This window comes from Brienomyrus brachyistius, chromosome 20, assembly GCF_023856365.1.
Source record: "Brienomyrus brachyistius isolate T26 chromosome 20, BBRACH_0.4, whole genome shotgun sequence".
Taxonomy (NCBI): domain Eukaryota; kingdom Metazoa; phylum Chordata; class Actinopteri; order Osteoglossiformes; family Mormyridae; genus Brienomyrus; species Brienomyrus brachyistius.
In genome coordinates, this window is record NC_064552.1 from 20,559,999 (window position 1) to 20,581,012 (window position 21,014).

General features: G+C 44.8%; 1 protein-coding gene across 1 annotated transcript in view; it reads right to left on the reverse strand.

Moving 5' to 3' along the window:
- LOC125715303 (zinc finger protein 239-like) overlaps positions 1–21,014 on the reverse strand; it is a gene marked incomplete at its 3' end in the record, with an annotated part of 30,600 nt that overhangs the window by 8,891 nt on the left and 695 nt on the right. The window contains exons 4-5 of the mRNA XM_048986612.1: positions 18,082–18,185; positions 15,166–15,183 (exon numbers count right to left, since the gene is read on the reverse strand). Coding sequence (XP_048842569.1) covers positions 15,166–15,183; positions 18,082–18,185 — 122 coding nt within the window. The remainder of the gene's footprint in view (positions 1–15,165; positions 15,184–18,081; positions 18,186–21,014) is intronic.

A 21,014-nucleotide genomic window follows, 5' to 3' on the forward strand; every position in this document is an offset into this window, starting at 1 on the left:
CTCCCGTCCCTCCGCCTGCTGCAGTCCCTGACCGCGCTCCAGAGGCGCCCCCTCAGCCTGTGACTCCTTGTCCCTCACCCCGGCGACGTCGACCCCGACCTGGGGTCGGCATGTCTGTGTCCCGTAAGGGGAGGGGGCACAGACGCAGGGCTGGGGTCCCGCCCGCCCTGCCCCCTGGCTCGCCTGCGCTGGGGCTCGGTTGGCACCTGCGGTTCCTGGCCCTCCGGGTCGGCTGTCGCCTGTGGGTCCCCCTCCGGTGCCTCGTCGCCCTGCCTCGCTCCCCCCTCCGGTGCCTGGTCGGTCACTGGGGGGCTCCCCGACGGCGGCTCCTCGATCGCCTGCGGGGCCCCCACCTTCGGAGGACGTCGCCGCCTGCGGCGGCTCCCCCCCTCGCCTTGCCTTCGCCCTGGCTCCTTCCAGCTCCCTCGTCCCCTTCCCTGGTGCTCCCTCCTGCTCCCTCCCTGGCCCCTCCGCGGGTCCCTCGCCCTGTCTCCTCTGCCCCTCTGAGGTCCCCTCCGGCTGCCTCCCGTCGCCCGCTGGGGCTCCCTCGGGCTCCCCTTCGTTCCCCCTCCTTCTCTCCCTTCTTTCCTGCCCCGGTCCTGCCTGTGTTTGTTCCTCCTCGTGCCTCTGTCCCGCTGTCCTCTGTTCCTCGTTCCTTTGTTCTGCCCCACTCCGCTCCTGGTTTCCCGTCGTTCCCTCCCGTCACTCCCGCTCCTTTTCTCCCGCCTGTTCCCTCTGAGTCCCCGTTCCTGTCCTGTGTCGTGTCCTGTCCTGGCTTTTTCCTCTTTGTCAGTTCTGTTTGTCTGTCCTGTTCCTGGTGTCCGGTTGACTTTTTTTGCTCCCGTTTTCCTGGTCCTGTTTCCCGTCTCGTCTCGTCCGGCGCCCCTCCCTGGCGCGCCCGGTGTAGCGCGCCTTTGGGGGGGGGGGGTTCTGTGACGCCCGGCCCGTCCGCTCCTCGTGTGTGCCACGCCCCCTAATTACCCACGTGTGATTTCCTGATCGTGCCCAGTCATGTCTTATTTCCTGCTGCCTTGTTCCATGTATTTAAGTTCCTGATTTGTACTAACCCATTGTCTGTCATTGATGTTTGTAAGCGTGAGTTGTTTCCCGGTCCCCGTCTTCCCAATTAAACTCCCGTTTTGCCCCGTATACTGCCTGCCTGCTTCGTGCTTGCTTCCTTACCCGCACGATCGCCGCTTCGTCAGCCTGCGATCGTGACAATGATGACTTACATCAGTAATTCTATTTTACAAATCTTAAAAATTTAAGTTTATAATTATTAATAAATGTAATTGCACATGATCGATTTAGGGAATACCATATCGTTACCGTAAACAGTATCCTAGCATGCAATATCAGAATTTTACCAGACTTGTTAGGTTTTTTGGTTTGTTTATATTTCGCTTGCCTCTCGAAAAAAGAATATCGCTATGGATGTACTAAAATACTTTATAAAGCTTTTAATGTGGTTTGACTAGTTCCTGTTTATTGTGTGTTTGTCTCTCGGAAATAATAATCTTACTCCAAAACTGCTAAAATATAAAGCAACTACACACAGCAGCGTATTCATGGAGGCAGCCAAGTTTGTTCCGAGTTGTGGTACTGTAGCTCGAACGGGAGATTGTCGGACGTGATGTCACTCAATTTGGAATTTCCAAGTTCTGAGAGATAATCGAACGCATCATATGGTCTTTTATTTGCGCACATTATGTTTGTTTTATTTGGAGAGAATATTTTAATTTTAGATTCGGTTCTTTAATTGTCTGTACTGTTGATTGGAAAAGCCCGCAACTGAGGGTTTGTTAATTTTCTGATTTAGCAAACCAACACGCTACTCCAGTACTCTTTTGTTCTGGATACTCCTTTACTCTCACTAAAGTAGTGAGACTTGAGTACTTTTAACAGGGTTGCTGCACAGACTTCAACATCACAATTAAGACACAAGACCTCAAAAAGAAAAAAAAAAAGCATATACACAATTATTATTAAAAGATGGGCTACATTCGAACATTATCTCGAACATAATTACAAAGCTGTCGTCATTCACAGCTGACCTTAGCTCACGATGGACGAACGGTGTAATACTAATATAGATATATATGCGGTCTTATCCCTCCCGCAGGTGAACAACTTTACTATGACTGAATCCGGGAACATCGATCGAAACACTGTGTGTATTTCACTATTGGCTCTGTACAAATGATGTTGGCTCACCGCGTATAGAGACTAAAGCACTTCGGCCGTACTGTAAGTGTTGCTCTTGTTGAAAACTCAGAAAAAGATGTCGAACACAATACCTCCAAAGCTGTAACTTCGGCGGTGGTTTGAACTTCCAAAGCAGTATCTGGCGGACTAGACCCACACTGAACGTAGTTCTGGATGGGCAGTGAAGTCATCTTTGAGGACTCATAGCGTTTGTGTTTCCCTGATGCACGATTTGTCTCGATCGCTCGAATACCCATATTACCCCATGTGTATGTCTTCTTGCAATACGAGCATTTAAAACCATGTCCAAAACAACTAGCTCGGTACATTAGCAGTCACAGCTATGAACCTATTCCCCACAAACGCCTTACCGTGCCGCAGATGCTTCCTCTTGTTAGTAACTAGAAAGTGGTTTCCCTTAACGATATTGTCCTGCGTCGCTTTCAGCCATAATTAAAACCGCTATGGTAATATCTGCCGACCGCTGCAGCCTGATGGAATAATGGCGGCGCCTCCCCTTCCTTTTGAATTCGCTCGCTCCGCGCGCCGCATCCTGATTGGAGGGCAGCAAACAAGGTCGCCCGCGAGACAACTGCGTTACAAATACAGTACCAAATGCAAATACAGCAACTTCCGCATCATCTTTTAAACAGTATATTAGAAATATACAAACAATTTTGGGTAAATTGGATGGATTTACTGAGGGTCACGTATGCCTCATTCAAGCTATCTGACGCTTTCTGGGGCTTGTATCATAAAGCCAGATCCCTTGTTTAGCCGAATGAGAATAAGCATTGTCGTGCACCAGGAAGAACCTAGGACCCACTGCACCAACGTAAGGTCTGACAGTGGGTTCAAGGATTTCATCCTGATACCTAATGGCAGTCAAGGTGCCATTGTCTAGCCTGTAGAGGTCTGTGCAGCTCTGGTATTCTATGGAAAATGCCAATCGAGCTCCAGTGAAAAACTAGTGAAAAAACTGTCAGAAAAGATCAAGAGGGGAAAAATGCCAGTGGCCTCCACCTGTTAAACCATTCCTGTTTTGGGGGATCGTCTCATTGTTGCCCCTCTAGTTCACCTGTTGATAATTTCATTAACACCTAAGCAGCTGAAACTGATTAACAACCCCCTCTGCTACTTAACTGACCAGATCAATATCCCAGAAGTTTAATAGACTTGATGCTATACTCTGATTAAAAATTGTTCCTTAAATTTTTTTAAGCAGTGTATATTTTTCAAAGGGGGGAGGTTTAAGATGGCGGCCGGTGCATTCGTGTGTTTGTGGGGCTGAATCAAGATCTTTTGGTTTTCTCACCTAATACCTACTTGACAATGTTTACCTAAGCAACTTTGGCTTTGATAACCCTTAGTCATTAGCAACATCTACCTTTGAGCCCTTGGAGGGCGAAAAACCTGCCTGCCAGAGTGGTCACTGCCTCTGGCAGGGATGAGGGAGGCGCCTCTGGAGGGACAACCGGCGGTGGCGGGACTGGGAAGTCCCGGGAAGGGGATACGGGCGCGGTCCTCTTCGGGACCCGGGGTACTCGAGGGATCGAGTCCCTGACAGCCCTAAAACCCCCCCCAATTCGCCATACGCTCGGGTCGGTAATTATACCGGCTCAGGGGCGGTAGCTGGTCCAGAGTGATCGGCTCTAGTTCAGGGAACGAGAAGGGTGTGTCCTCCTCGTCCTCGCTGGAAGCCCCGAGCCTCGCCAGGTAGTAGGCTCCCATGGGGAGCGGTTCAGGAACGGAGGCCCGGACGAGCTCCTCTCTCTCCTCCTCTCCGAGAGGCCAGGAGTGGGCGAGGGAGCACGTGCCCAGGCTGATGGGCTCCGGCTGGGGCTTTCCTTTCCTCTGCTTCCTCTTTTTCTTTCGGTCTGTCATTCTGTCACGGTAACGGCGAGACGAGCCGGACGGAAGATCGCTCAGGAAGCGCGAGCGATCCAAAAACAGGCAGGCAGGCAGGAATCGGGGCAAATGAGGGTTTAATAGGGACAGGCACGGACATCCACTAAAAAACACCACGAAACAACCATCAATGACAGACATGGAAACAGGGGAGACCAGGACTTAAATACAATAAAGCAGGGCAACATAACCGGACAGGGCTGGAAACAATCGGGGAAGCACACATGGGTAATCAGGGGGCGTGGCACACATGAGGAGCGGACGAGTCAGGCGTCACAGTCACCAGCACTCCCTAAAAAAGGAAAAGGTGAACCTAGTTTATCTGAGCTGCTGGAAAATATCATGAGAATGATAGCAATCAAAATTAAAGTACCAATAGTCTTGCACAGTTATAACAAAGAATACAGAGTCTATTGAAGCTCTAAAAGAGCAGTCCGAATTTCTTTTTCAAGAAATTCAGGAGATGAAGAAAGACGTCCAAACAGTCAAAACAGTTAATGCTAGTCATGAGAAGAGGATATGGATATCAGTCCACGTCTTGCCCTGCCTTTTGTCCATCATTGATGTTAGTAGCGTTCCGATGTCCTGGTCTCCCCGTAGCCGTCTTCCCCTTAATAAATCCCCAGTTTTCCCCGACTTTCGGCTACCTATTTCGTTCTTCCCTGCCTGCCTACCCGTCCGCACCCGCGAATCCTGACAACTATACACTGATGACAATATGAATGTTCATAAACACGACACGATATTTTACGGCCCAGCCCAGTCGGATGCCGTTTCATCTTCACCGTCTTTTCCTTAATTAATTAGGCATATCATACTTTCAAAAAGTCCTTTTAAGGTCCCTTCTGGTGTCATCGCAGACATTGCGGCCCTGTCAGTCTCCAAGTCGAGTACTATCCCATCCCAACTACCTAGCTGGCCAGCTTGCAAGCTAACGGACCTTGTAGGTGCCCGCAGGCATCTTACGTTAAGCAAGATAAGTTTGGTGATAATTAATGCAGCTAGCGAAGTACTTACATAAAAACCTATTACTTGGGGGCGCAATAAGTTATCGGATTGACTAGTAAACGACAAGAAACATAAATAACACAATAAACAAAAATCTGCTGCCAAGTCAATCAGTACTTGTATTTCCCGCTGGCTCCATTTTGGACAGCAGTTAGACGAACTCTATCTGCATTCTATTAGTCATCCTGCTGGTCCTGGATGTAGAGGGTTGAATTTTGGACCGTATTTTAAACCACTGAAATTCTGGCAGCGTATTTGAAACAGCGAAAATAACGGGACTGAATATTGTAAAGCGCAAATAAGACGACTGAATATTACTGCTTGAATAATAAAGATGCGAATAAAACACATGGAATATTTTCAACTGAATTTCTTCTTTTCAAATTTATTTTGAAGCTAAATTAAGTTAACTGAATTCATGTGGTTGAATTATAAACACGCACTTTAAAATACGTATGTTTTGGAACTGAATTTTGGAAGCATTGTCATGTTGAGTATTCCGTAGCCACTATGAGAAACGTATATAAAGTTCTTATTAGCTGATATGACCCTCTTGGCTACTTAGTACCCTATACAACACAAGCAAAGATACTTGTGTAGCGCCTGTGGGACAAGAAAGGGGAGTGGGATGATCCCCATCTACCAGAGGAACTGCTGCACTCACGGCATACCTGGGAGGCAGAGCTGGAACACCTGCAAAAGATAGCATTACCCAGGTGTTACTCCAGCCCAGAAATGGACAACTCCAGCCGTATGAGAGACATCCATGTGTTTCGCAATGCCTCAGAGCAGGCATATGGACCTGTTGCTTATCTCAGGACTGAGGATAAAAGGGGCGACATCGAGGTCTCCTCTCTTGCGGCACGCTCCCGCGTCGCACCCCAGAAGCAGCAGTCCATTCCACGGTTGGAGCTGTGTGCAGCCCTCACAGGTGCGCAGTTTTACAAGGTTATATCCACTGAACTAACCCTTCCCATCCGTAGCTGCACATTGTGGTCTGACTCACTGACTGTCCTTACATGGGTGTTGTCGGATTCATGTCGCGACAAAGTATTTGTGGGTACTCGAGTTGCGGAGATCCAGGAGCTGACAGCGGGAGACAACCCAGTTGATGACATCACGCGAGGACTCGCTCATCTGGATATGTATGACGTCAGCCGAATGGACCCATGTGAAGTGTCCACCACATGGATGGCCTGTGAAGCCGAGCCCGACTGTATGTTATTTATGTTCACAGACCACACACTGTTTTACACGTAATAAGTGATAACGGTTGCCGAAAACTCGCAAATAAGAGTCTTCATTAAAAGAAGTTTGAGTCATCCAGATTCTGTTTGCGGTTATATCAGAGTTCTAACCGAACTCCCCACAGTGGTTTGAATATACCTACTCGGCACACAAACGCTCCATTACATATATACTTATTATTTTGGTGATCGATTTAAATCATATTATTAACATTGGAAACAGACGTTAATAATGTATTTTAATGCTATAAGACGTTAATAGCATACGTTAATTTTATCATCCATCCATCCATTTTCCAAACTGCTTATCCTACTGGGTTGCGGGGGGTCCGGAGCCTATCCCGGATGCAATGGGCATGAGGCTGGCAACAACCCAGTATGGGGGGCCAGCCCATCGCAGGACACACTCACACACCATTCAATCTCTACGGGCAATTTAGCAAGTCCAATTAGCCTCAGCATGTTTTTGGACTGTGGGGGGAAACCAGGGTACCCGGAGGAAAACCCACGATGACATGGGGAGAACATGCAAGCTCCACACACATGTGATCCAGGTGGAGAGTCAAACCCGTGTCCCAGAGGCGTGAGGCAACAGTGCTAACCACTGCACCACCATGCCGCCCCACTATTAATCTCAATTTTGCTAAATAAAAATATCTGGCTTGCATCAGTCACATGATGACCATTAACCAATGCTCACCCTTGACGGCAGAGCGCGCTGGTTACGAGCCGGGAACAAGCTCGCAAAGAGCACGTGCATTTTTTGCTGGCTGGGCGGTGCAGAGCTGTAGGGGAAACACAGAAATTATTTGGGAGACGCAGAGTGATGCAACAAAAACCAGTAAAGGTGTACAGCGTACACTATTGTCTATCGCAGACAGGAGTATTAGGTGATTATGTACACTTTAAATTGTCTTGTGGCAACTGACGAATTGAAACAAATGAGAATGCTGTGTCTGCACAGTGTGCAACAGCGCGACAAAACATTACCTGTCCTTTTATTAACTGCACAAGTAGTGGTGGTCATTAGCCGCTAGCTAACTGGGTGAGAGTGTCATGGGTCTAACTCTGTCCACCATTTTAGGGAACATATTTTGTTTTAAAGTAAGTTACCAGGCTTTCCCCTGCCTTTCTGGAGGGCTTATATTTCACTAAAAACTATCTAACATGCATATCTACATAATTATGGACTATTACGATATAAAAACACACACTGTATTTTAAAGAAAATTATAATTATATACAGAGTGTATTAGATTTATATTTCAAATATGACAAAATGCAGATTTTACAGAAGCAAAATTATTGTACCACTACAATTTAAACATTTAATAAGCTTGCTGCCTTGCACAGAGTGGATAGTCAAGCAAACTGAATCATCATAAATACATTATTGTATATTTTTTATTCTTATTGCTTTATTATTATAGCACAATGAATACATGATAAGGGAAGGATTCTGGATCAGCACCATGATGCAAACTTGTGGCCGTAGTATGTACAGTATTCTGGAGAATGTGTAAAACGTCACTGTATGTGCACAACACAGCCCTGCCGTCCAGCACTATCAGCAGCAGGGGCAGCAGCAACCCCTCAACAGCAACATCGTGCCCCATCAGGTAAAACATAAGCCACGTTTGCTTTGCATTGTTCTCACCCGATGACAGTGAGTATGATGCAATTCCATATTAGATTCCTGATAAATGTGGGTCGTTATTTAGCTTGGTTCTATGTGCCCCTTCAAACATCTCTGCACGGCCCTGCATAACCCTGTATTCCGTCAATTCGCAAATCATATTCAAGTAATCATTCAAAAGTACTACATAAGAACTTATATAACATCCTTACAGTTTATTGCACGCAGGCTATATTTTGTGCATTTATTGTTGACACTGATGTTTGGTTCGGTTGCATCAAGACATACTATGTTTGCCACTTTGCTCGGTTTGCTGAGTTCCCCTAATATTTTTTGTCATTACTGACACCTATTTATTGTATTTATTTTGCCTGTTTATACCTGTTTTACTATTTTTACTGTTTGACTACCGATAATGAAAGAAAAAAGTATTGTTCATGGCCTTTCACCTCTGTCGCAACCATTCACACAGACTGTATACCTCAGCCTTAATGTTACCGCAGTTAAGTTAGCCTCATATTCAACTTTCTGGCTTTAACAGTTTTTAACAGAAGTAAGGTGGGGCATTTCTAATGAGATGTGTGTTTAATGAATTGCGATGCCCAGTACATAGACAACGATGCACACCAATTGTTTTTGCGCTCCAAACCATTTTGTGATTTGGGTACATTTTATGGCTTTGTTCTTTCCAGTAACTTTTCTGGAGGACTGAATACGGCAAACGTTACATATTTGTTATCAGTCATAGTAGACGGCCATACTTTTTTTTAATTATAGTCTTACAGTTTCTAATTTACATGCCAAAAACTATTTTGACTGGTAGTGTTTTAATTTTTTTGTGAGTTTAGCTTGAATTTTAGGGTTTGTGCTTAGTGGTTTGATTAAAGGAGAGGAGATTTTAGGAAACGTGTTTTAGCAATTCAGAAAAACTGTAAAATGTTAAGGCATGTCAGACTACTTTGAAAGTGGGTGAGAGGCCTCACACTCCAAAGGGTTACAGTAAATACTAATTATGCTGTGTTTCTTTTATGTTCCTCTTTTTGAGTCTGGTACTATGACAAAAAAATTCCCAATCTATCTATCTAGTGCTACTTCATTATTCCATCCTCTTTGTGCAACGTAGTAATGTAAAGTACTGTCAGTAAAACAGCATGATACTACCACCACCCTGCTTGACCATTGGTTCAGTATTCTTATGTTAAGAAAACAACCTCACCTTGATCCCCTGCAAACATCTCTTTTCATTGTGGCCAAGCAGAGAAGTTAATGACACATTCACATGTCATTGTGACTGCCCCCCACCCCCACCCCAGCCCGTGAATATGCAGCCATCAGCAGCCTTTCAGACTATTAGACAGACAGAACACACTAAGGAATGTGTCTGTTTTATTCAAGCACAGTACAGAACCATATGTTTTTTTATTTTTCATGACCATAGGTGAGGGTAGGAACGTAGATTGACTGGTAAATCGAGAGCTTCGCCTTTTGGCTCAGCTCTCTCTTCACCATGACAGACCGATGCAGCGCTCACATGACTGCTGACGCCGCACCGATCCGCCCGTTGAACTCCCGTTCCATCGTTCCCCCACTCGTGAACAAGATCCCGAGATACTTAAACTCCTCCACTTGGGGGAGGACCCCATCCCCAACCCGGAGAGAGCATTCTACGCTTTTCCGGCTGAGAACCATGGTCTCGGATTTGGAGGTGCTGATTCTCATCCCAACCGCTTCACACTCGGCTGCGAACTGCTCCAGTGAGAGCTGAAGGTCACGGTCCGATGAGGCCAACAGAACCACATCATCGGCAAAAAGCAGAGACCTAATCCTGAGGTCACCGAACCGGACACCCTCAACGCCCTGGCTGCGCCTAGAAATTCTGTCCATTAAAGCTATAGACAGAATCGGTGACAAAGGGCAGCCCTGACGGAGTCCAACCCTCACCGGAAACAAGTCCGACTTATTGCCACCCATGTGGACCAGGCTCTGGCACAGGTCATACAGGGACTGAACCGCCCTTAAAAGGGGGCCCGGAACCCCATACTCCCGGAGCACTCCCCACAGGACTCCCCGAGGGACACGGTCGAATGCACTCTCCAAGTCCACAAAACACATGTAGACTGGTTGGGCAAACTCCCATGAACCCTCCAAAACCCTGCTGAGAGTATAGAGCTGGTCCACTGTTCCACGGCCAGGGCGAAAACCACACTGCTCCTCCTGAATCCGAGGCTCGACAATCCGGCGGACCCTCCTCTCCAGGACCCCCGAATAGACCTTACCAGGGAGGCTGAGGAGTGTGATCCCCCGATAGTTGGAGCACACCCTCCGGTCCCCCTTCTTAAAGAGGGGGACCACCACCCCGGTCTGCCAGTCCTGAGGCACTGCCCCCGATGTCCACGCGATGCCGCAGATGCGTGTCAGCCAGGACAGCCCCACAGCATCCAGAGCCTTAAGGACGAATCTCATCCACCCCCGGGGCCCGGCCACCGAGGAGCTGTTTGACCACCTCAGTGACCTCCGCCCCAGAAATAGGCAAGTCCCCACACTCTGCTTCCATATCGGAAGGCGTGTCGGTGGGATTGAGGAGGTCTTCGAAGTATTCCTTCCACCGACCCAAGACGTCCCGAGTTGAGGTCAGCAGCGCACCATCCCCACCATAAATAGTGTTGATGCTGCACCGCTTTCCCGCCCGGAGCCGCCGGATGGTGGACCAGAATCTCCTCGAAGCCGTACGGAAGTCGTTCTCCATGGCCTCGCCAAACTCCTCCCACACCCGAGTTTTTGCCTCAGCAACCGCCAAAGCCACATCCCGCTTGGCCTGCCGGTAGCCGTCAGCTGCATCTGGAGTCCCACAGGCCAAAAAGGCCCAATAGGACTCCTTCTTCAGCTTGACGGTGAAGTAAAATACAAAATTCTAACTTCATCAATAAACTGACTAAAACACATTTTGATAGTTTTAGGCCATCTTAGCCTCACAGCAGAAACAATTTCACAGGCCATTTATTGCAGTATAATCAATTTATTAATGAAACTGGAATTTTGTCTAAATATAAGAAAATTATAATTGCTTAGATTTTCATTTTTGTAGTGAAGTTAAGATAAGAAGTTTTCATAATCACTGCTCTCCCTGGTGGATGTAATTAAGTTATAATTTTTGTCCCTGTATCAAACACACTTTAATGATCCATATTCAATACAAACCTGACACACATCTCACAAGTCTAATACTCATTATGAGTAGTTTAAAGAGGGAAGTTCACTTAAAAGCCCTGGACACTAACACGGTACAAAAAGGTGTCAGAGTTTGTTTTTTGGCAGAAGCTAAGAAAGCAGGTAACTGATGGTCAGATATTGCCATGACGAAAAATACATTTGATTTTTCCCTTATTCATCCACTTTATTAGGTACACCAGGTCAACTGCTTGTTAAATCTAATCAGCCAATCATATGTCAGCACTAACAGTCTGAGATGAATGCTCAACATACTAAGCTATGCAGCAGTCCAAGGAACAGGGAAAACAGAAGGGACTTAAGCACACTGGGACTGAAGGGCAAGAGACAGGGAGGAACACGATGGCCAGCGACATCTACTGGCCAAACCGGTTGGAGACATGAAGGGCAGGGCCAGATGGGTGCTGATTGTGAGAGCGCTTTAAATTGACACGCTGACTGTATATAACTATTATTGTGCTTTTTTGTTTGTAAATCTTTAAGTGACAATAAAATAAAATAAAAAAGGCTGTACAGATCAGGTAGCGAGAGCTACTTCCAAGGACACCTCTCACTGGCAGAGTTACATGACGTGCCCATTCTCCTTCAGGTCCGCACTGTATGGGTTACAAGTATTTAGGTATTAACAACTCAGTTTGGGTCAAGTTAACCTGAAGTACGAAGCCAACAGCGTCAACTCAGCATTTTTAAGAGTGAAGAAAACTAGCGGTGTGATATTGAAAAGCCAGAGTTACCGCCACTTATCCTCAAAGTTAATCGGCTAAACAAGGAATCTGGCTTCACAATATAAGCCTCAGAAAGCGCCCGGTAGCTCACCATCAACACATTTATTTATTTAGCTTGTGGACACAAAATAATTTTTATTATGACGACATGCACGCATGGCGTGAAAATGAAGGATGCGCTTGTTTGAAACTAGAAAAACCACTTTGCGTCACGCTTTCTGCCGGTAGCTTAAATGAAGCATATGAGGCGCTCAGTAAGTCCTTCAAATTTGCCATGTATGTTTTTAACGTAATGTTTGAAACAACCTGCACAGAAATTGCTGCATTTGTAATGCCATTGTCTGGCAGCAGGTGAGGGTTGGGTTTTATACACTTAATATTTTGAAACTCAGTTCTCATCTACCTCCATCCAGTCCAGAACCAATTGGTGCAAAGCAGGGAATAACCCAGGATGAGACACCCATTGCAAGGCACACTGACACATGACCACCTATGAACCATCTGGTAACTCTGTTTAGCCTGAGCATGGAGGTACCTGGAGGACACCTCGCAATTACATGGGGAAAACATGCAAGCTCCACACACATGAAACCCTAGCAGGGGCTTGAACCCAGCTCCTAGAAGCATGAGGCAACAGGGCTAGCCACTGCACCACCATGCCACCCTGCGTTACCACTAATAAAAGTCATATATGTTCATAACTTTCATTTCTTCTCAAATATATACTGCAAGTTGTTCATCATCAGTAATCCATGTCTTTGCGATGTAATTTTGTAAATCCTACAGGTCACATGCAAGCATGGTGTGAAAATGAAACAAAACCCAACTTCCCAATGCAACCCAAAGCTAACTTACCTAAGTACAGACTCACGTGCACCACCTTCAAGTCTTGCTATAATTTCCTTTTTACGTTCTACAAATACCCTCACTGCTTTCCTCTTTGGTTTGCTGCAATCATGTTCACTTTCATAGGGGCCATGATTACTATATCACTAAACGTACTGTAGACAAAGCACTACAAAAATCATACCGAACAAAGGAACACACCATTCTCACGTCAAACTCGGTCAAGAGGTACTACGAAACAGACCGATTCACAGGCAAAAGCAACCCAGTAGGACCATTTGCATGTCAGTTCATCAAAGATGCATCTTGATTTGTACAAATTTAGCAGTTCCGTTTCGTCGTGATCAGTAAAAGACCAGTAACAACTCATTTTGGCCTAAAAAGTGGCAATATGTAACCTGTTTTAGAAGCAGCAGATTTAACTCTGCACATATTTAAATATTTGTCTTTTACATGCCTCTGACATGTCCCAAATTAGTAAGAGTTGCTGTTTGGCTGAATGTTTTCCATTTAGTATGAATTCAAATGATTCAACTTCTAAAGACAACATGAGATCATTGTATTTGGATCATTGTTGAATGTTCATTGTTGAAGTTTTGTTGCTTTAGAATACCATGTGACCTACAATTTTAAAGATTTGATTATACATGCGGCGGCATGGTGGTGCAGTGGTTAGCACTGTTGCCTCACACCTCTGGGACCCGGGTTCGAGTATCCGCCTGGGTCACATGTGTGCAGAGTTTGCATGTTCTCCCCATGTTGTCGTGGGGTTCTCTCCGGTTTCCCCCCACAGTCCAAAAACATGCTGAGGCTAATTGGAGTTGCTGAATTGCCCGTAGGTGTGAATGGTGTGTGAGTGTGCCCTGCGATGGGCTGCCTCCCTGCCTCATGCCCATTGATTCTGGGATAGGCTCTGGATCCCCCACGACCCAGTAGGATAAGTGGTTTGGTTTGGAAAATGGATGGATGGATGATTACACATGCACATTTATCTAGTAAATGAAAACAAACAGTATTATCACAAAGACAACTTTTACAGCAAACATTTTGTGAATGTTTGCAACTCAGAATAACTTTGTAATTTGCCGATCAGTGCTGACACACCACAGCACAACACACAGTGCACAACCACGAAATCTCTCCTCAGGTGATTGATGGACTCTGAGCATGAGACATGTACAAAAGATGAGGACTCTTCTCCACTATGTAAATGGAAATTGTTCTTAATCTATTATTTATACCTTTTGCTTATATCGTAAGATTTAGGAACACACTGAAAAAGATCAACTTTAATACATTTGAAGGTTGAAGTTATTGGAATTTGTTACGGCTGATTTGGTGGAATAAGTTTTTGGACCGAACTGTCGAAAAATGTGGAATGAAAATGCAGTTTAATGGTTGAATCCGTGGTTTGCCTAACTTGCTATAAATTGCACACACATCCAGCATTAAAGTGACAGGGAGCTATTAGACCAGAGTTGTTTTATTGCATTAACACGGAACAGCAAAAAATCTCATAACATTATTCTAACATTAATGTCATGTTGTTCTTAATAGATTTCCAGTCCTGATTTCAAATTGGGCCTTTAAAACTAGAATATGGTCAGTTTTAAAAATGCTTGACTTTGTTGCAACTCTGACTAAGTTGAATTCCATCGAGTGGTTGACAGGTGTGAATATTATCCTGAAATTGACAAGTTAATGTCATCTTTCCAGTTAATGTGAGTTTGTTCTGTGTGGGTCTCTGTCTCAGGCTGTCATTTTAGTCCTAGTCTCATTTAAAGCACTTAACAATATGCATGAATTGCATAGCTGCTAATGTAAAAAACAAAAATTAACTTGAAAAGCATTCTACAACAACATACAGTATTATGAAGTATTAATAGTATTTATTGCCAATTCCAGATGGCAGGTAACTTCTATAATATGAATAGAATACAAGATATTTTAAACCAAATTACAGTTGTTATTTTTCTGTTTAAAAAAGACAATTGCTGTAATTTACATACGACAAAACCTGTAAAAGACATTTTGTAATTCTTTTCTAAATGACATGAAGATACTTTGTTACTCTCCTTGGGGAAATTCTCTTTTCACCTACCCCATCTTGCTCTACTTGACACGGGCACAGACAAAGGTGACAGCAAGCCTGGCAGCAAAGGGCAGCCACCTGTAGGGACACCCATGGAGCTGGGGGTTTTACAGTGATTAACAGCAATTTTGCAATACTTTTCTGGCAGCTTTTTTTTGCTAAGAATTTACAGTAAATTCTACAGACAATTCTACACTAAAACAGATGTCATTCCTAAGCGCAGCATGGACTGCTTCCGGACACAGTATCAAATGTGACTTACAGAGTCACTTGAGTAAGCTGGAGATCCTACAACCCCGGGTAAGAGAGCCTGCAGTAGGCAGCCTACCAAAAGAGGGCCTTCCTGTTCCCTTGGTGAATTAGAAAACCAGTGGAGAGAGCTCTTCTGTTGCAGTTTCACACAGATGAACAACATGGAGTACTTTGGATTGAGGTTTTGCAGTAAGAGGGTGCTGAAAGAAAAAGGAGTTTCAAAGACATTGGTCTGCCTGTACTGCCGATTTTGTCTCTGCCGATTTTAGATGTTCATGTAAAGCGTGAATTTACTAATGTGACATTCCTTAAATATAACCACTTAAACAGAACGGTTGTAAATTTTCTGTCCAGTTTGGTAGATGGACTGACGCAGAGGCAGACCTATGGTTAGGTCTGGGTGGTATTGACAGCTGGGCCCACCCAATTAGATTAATGAAACTGCATTTTTTATATATAAACTACTGTCTTCTAACTCTGTTCCTATATATCACTGTTGTTACTGTGGCAAGTACGGCAGAATGTGTGAGCTCCCTCTAGTGGTGCTCTAGGTAGAATTTTTTCTCACTTTTTTTGCTATTCTGTCTTCTTTTCATACATATAATGCGCCGATTAGCTTCATACTGGGCATACCTGGACATACACACCTGGAAATGGCATAACATCGAACCAAATGCCAAAAGTAATCAGAAGTTAGCACGCTGCCCAGAATGCACAGATGACAAGCTACACTGCAAGTCGTCCAGCCACAACGTCACCCAGCCCCTCGTCTACCATCTAAAATACAGATAAATTACATGTGCTCCATATTTCTGCAGCTGACATTATTTTGAACAGGGCCATAAAGAACATATTCTTGGCCGGGAGGGAGGGGGTGCTGGACTATTTTATATCAGGCTACTCTTTCTTAATAACCCCATTTTTAATTCAGAACAATAAGAGTAATGGGATGGGGAGGCATGGGGGTGCAGTGGTTATCACTGTTGCCTCACACCTCTGGGACCCGGGTTCGAGTCTCCGCCTGGGTCACATGTGTGTGGAGTTTGCATGTTCTCCCCATGTCGTCGTGGGGTTTTCTCCGGGTACTCCGGTTTCCCCCCCATAGTCCAAAAACATGCTGAGGCTAATTGGAGTTGCTAAATTGCCCATAGGTGTGCATGCGTGAGTGAATGGTGTGTGAGTGTACCCTGCGATGCGTGACCCAGTAGGATAAGCAGCTTGGAAAATGGATGGATGATTATACATTTATCTAGTAAATGAAAAACTGTATTATCATAAGATAACTTTTACAGCAAACATTTTATGAATGTTTGCAACTCAAAATAATTTTTTAATTTAGCGATCAGTGCTGACACACCACAGCACAACACACAGTGCACAACCACGAAATGTAACCTCTGCATTTAACCTACATGTGACACCATGACATAGCAGGGGGCAGCTAATTCAGCACCCAGGGAGCAGTGCTTGGGGGTGGTACCTTGCTAGTCAGGGATTTGGACCAGCAACATCTCGATTACAAGTGCACTTCCCTAATTAAAATGAAATATTTCATATGTTCACAATCAATTAATGTGCAGGAAGGCTACCAATTCTGTCATTTTCCACTAACACCAAATTAACTCGCTAGCCTCCCAAGGTCATTCTAAATTAATTGCAACAGACATGCTCAGGCAGTGGCATCTTGTGGTTTGCCATATATGGAAGCCTTCATTAATGATAACTCAGACTAGCTAGTTTTGTTCCTAAGGACAAAGTACATTTCTATCATCTAATCGTGGGAGTTTTTATAGCCACTGAGCTCATGTAAAAGGGAGAACCGACTGATGAACTTGAGGTTGCAAATAATCTATGTCGCAGTCGCTGGTCCCTTTTGTATTTATTGAGTGTATATCTAAAGTTTCTTTTTTAGTTTTTTTGAGTTTATGTTGGGCACCCAACTGTAACACAAAGCTGGCAATTCATGTATAATTTAAGATAGTGTTACGGCGCCTCATTGCGCCTGCATTTACACTTTATGGTTAACTGTGTGATAGATTACGTCCTTCAAATGATACGAAGAAATGCCTCAGTCCCATTTGCCTGAACAAAATACAGCTTTTCATAGTCCTGAGCCCTCGCTATACATTTAGTTTATATGAAACTTTCTTTAACATTGAAAAGAAATACAGAACTTCATGCATCTGTGTGACGGACATCTCCGACATTCCCTGGTAAAATGGCCCCTACACACAAATCGTGACGTATTACACATGTAACCTAATACAATCCATTGTCTATACATGTCTCAGTAGGTGGAGACATTACGAAGCAGAGGCCACGCCCTAGCTCAGCTGTCATCATATCTAGACTAACGAACAGGGAGCTATTTCAAACAGAAAAGTTTACAGAAATAAAATTCTGAATTCTGTTTCACGTGAGCCGAATCATCTTCTGTAAAATACACAACCGTGCAATTTAACAGTTTATAAAACTGCTTTGCAGTCAAAGACTACCTTCACAATATATTCTAACTATTAAAAAACACCTCTGAATCTTTGTCAAATAAATCCTAAACATCAACAGGACTAATGAGGGGGACCCAACATACAGGTATTTCAGAAATACAATTTAGAAAAAAATCAAGAACAAACATTTAATGGACTGACTGAACTGTGTGGGTCTGGTGGTGTGTCTCAAAGTATCCTAATCAAGAAAAATCACTGAGAGCACTGGTAGGGCCTCTCCCCTGTGTGAATCCGCTGGTGTCTCTTTAGGCTTCTTAACTCATTAAATCAGTTTCCACACTGGGAGCACTGGTAGGGCCTCTCTCCTGTGTGAATCCGCTGGTGTCTCTTCAGGTGACTTAAATGACTGAAGCTCTTCTCACACTGGGAGCACTGGTAGGGCCTCTCTCCTGTGTGAATCCGCTGGTGTCTCTTTAGGCATCTTAACTCATTAAATCCGTTTCCACACTGGGAGCACTGGTAGGGCCTCTCTCCTGTATGAATCCGCTGGTGTGTCTTCAGGTAACTTAAATTACTGAAGCTCTTCTCACACTGGGAGCACTGGTAGGGCCTCTCTCCTGTGTGAATCCGCTGGTGTATCTTTAGGTTTCTTAAATCACTGAAGCTTTTCTCACACTGGGAGCACTGGTAGGGCCTCTCTCCTGTGTGAATCCGCTGGTGTATCTTTAGGTTTCTTAAATCACTGAAGCTCTTCCCACACTGGGAGCACTGGTAGGGCCTGTCTCCTGTGTGAATCCGCTGGTGTGTCTTTAGGTTTCTTAAATCACTGAAGCTCTTCCCACACTGGGAGCACTGGTAGGGCCTCTCTCCTGTGTGAATCCGCTGGTGTCTCTTCAGGTGACTTAAATGACTGAAGCTCTTCTCACATTGAGAGCACTGGTAGGGCCTCTCCCCTGTGTGAATCCGCTGGTGCATCTTTAGGTTTCCTAAATGACTGAAGCTCTTCTCACACAGGGAGCACTGGTAAGGCCTCTCTCCTGTGTGAATTCGCTGGTGTCCCTTCAGGTAACTTAAATGACTGAAGCTCTTCTCACACTGGGAGCACTGGTAGGGCCTCTCCCCTGTGTGAATCCGCTGGTGTCCCTTCAGGTAACTTAAATGACTGAAGCTCTTCCCACACTGAGAGCACTGGTAGGGCGTCTCTCCTGTGTGAATCCGCTGGTGTGTCTTTAGGATTCCTAACACACTGAAGCTCTTCCCACACTGGGGGCACTGGTAGGGCCTCTCTCCTGTGTGAATCCGCTGGTGTATCTTTAGGTGACTAAAATGACTGAAGCTCTTCCCACACTGGGTGCACTGGTAGGGCCTCTCCCCTGTGTGAATCCATTGGTGAGTTTTTAGGTTTCCTAAAAGACTGAAGCTCTTCCCACACTCAGAACACCGATGGGACTTCTTTGTGCGAGTCTGCCTGTGTATTTTACAGTCTCTGTTTATATTGAAAGTCTTCTTACCCTGGGAACCCTGCTGTGCTGTCAGTGTGTCTGTATTGGATTCTTCCAAGATACTGAGTGTGTCTTTACTGGGCTGAGCGGCACTGGGGCCAGCAGAAGTTGGGGAATCCTGGTTTGTGTTGACAGTTCCAGCCCTCAGTTGTCTGACATACTCCTTGGGGTGAGATTCATTCATTCTCCTTGCTGGAGGCAAGATGAAAACAAGTCAGTCAGTACTGAGAGGGAAAAGAGTTAATAGAAAAAAAGTCAGAAATAGTGAAGGCAAACGTATCTTCCAAAGAGCCTTTGTTACTCTATATGCAGTTTATGTTCACAACGTGGAATTCACACTGTAATCTCCGACATGCCTGAATTTTACCGAGTACTAACACTGCTGGTTTGAAATGGCAACCTGAAGCACAAACTATTACCTTCAAATGTACCAAAACATTTGCAGTTTTGATGGTATATGTTGGTAGCTAAAATCACCTGGGTTTGGAGGTTTCACACACTGTTTGCTCCGCTCACCAGTAACTAACAGAAGAGAACCAATCAGCTCCACCTCAGTCACATCCTGAACCGCTGCACCCTTCACCTTCTGTCATGAAAACAAACAAGACAGAATAAGCTGTTCACCTCAAATCTATACAGGTGCTTCTATTTGCTTAATAGTAAAAAAGGAGCAGAAACCAAACAAATTACTTCAAGTATAAACATTAAACTGAAATTATGTCCATTTCTGGTGTGACCTACCGTTGGCTGCTTTTGAAATTAAAACACAGAAATTATATCACTTCAGAATGGAAAAGTGACATTTGCAAAAAGACCCATTTACACTCCATTTCACCTTGGGGGGGCTCTCATTCGCAGTCCCTTCACCCTCAGATATCAGGTATTCCCCCTCCTCTTTTTTAACCTCTCTGACACCCTGCTGGGAAGGTTGCTGGTTTGTATGGCAGGTGGTGTTACTGCAGGAAGACGTCTGCTGAAACCAAAATGATATCAAACACATTGAGACTGTGCCAGTTAATCAGTATGTTGCAATACAAATCCAGCAGCAGATTGCATTGAGCACAAACAGACCCTCTTTCCCTGGTCTGTAGCACATGACTCTGATCCCACAGCAGGGGTTCTGCTCTGACCGGACCGCCTGGATGTAGGCTGGAAACTCCTGGATGCTGAAAACACAAATGATCACTTCAGGCAGACTGCATCACCTTAGCGCATATCCGCAATGCTCTTTGTGTTTGGGTCGCAACCACAGGCACTTTCACATTGAGCTTTTGTCTGGAACCAAAACCTTATCCTGGAACCAGGGATTTGTCTCACGTTCACACTGCGGGAACTCAGCCCGATTGTAGTTCCCTGGAAGAAGTTCCAGAACCCTTTAATGCTTACTCCAGACTAGGTCCTTTTTGTTCAAATACGGTGGTGCTTATAGCATTAAACTTGCTGACTGGTTGACCACAAGCACTGGCGCTAACTTGGAAGTTACTCATAGGTGCAGAAAAAGAGATGCAGCAGAGCAAAAATTGAGCAGACACATGGAGAACAAAAATAATTCCATTTAATGCATCAACCAATACATTTTTTGCTTGCATCTCCATTTTTTTGTATCAGACGCTTCAATCGCTACCAATATAGTTCTGTCTAATATCACCGGTGCAAGGGGTGAAACTTGCCAGTGCTTATTAGTGAGACGTCATATACATGTGATAGGTTCATATAAGCAAAATATAAATAATTTGTGATCAATCCCTCCAGTAACTAACAAATAACAAAACAAATTATTCAACCTCCATTGTTTTGGAATGACGGTGTAGTTTCAAATAAAGTCATTGTGAACCTACAAACTTTTTGTGTCTTACATGCTTCAGCATAAAGGTCCCAGTTCCAGTTGTGTGGGGTGAAACTGATACACAAAAGTGGC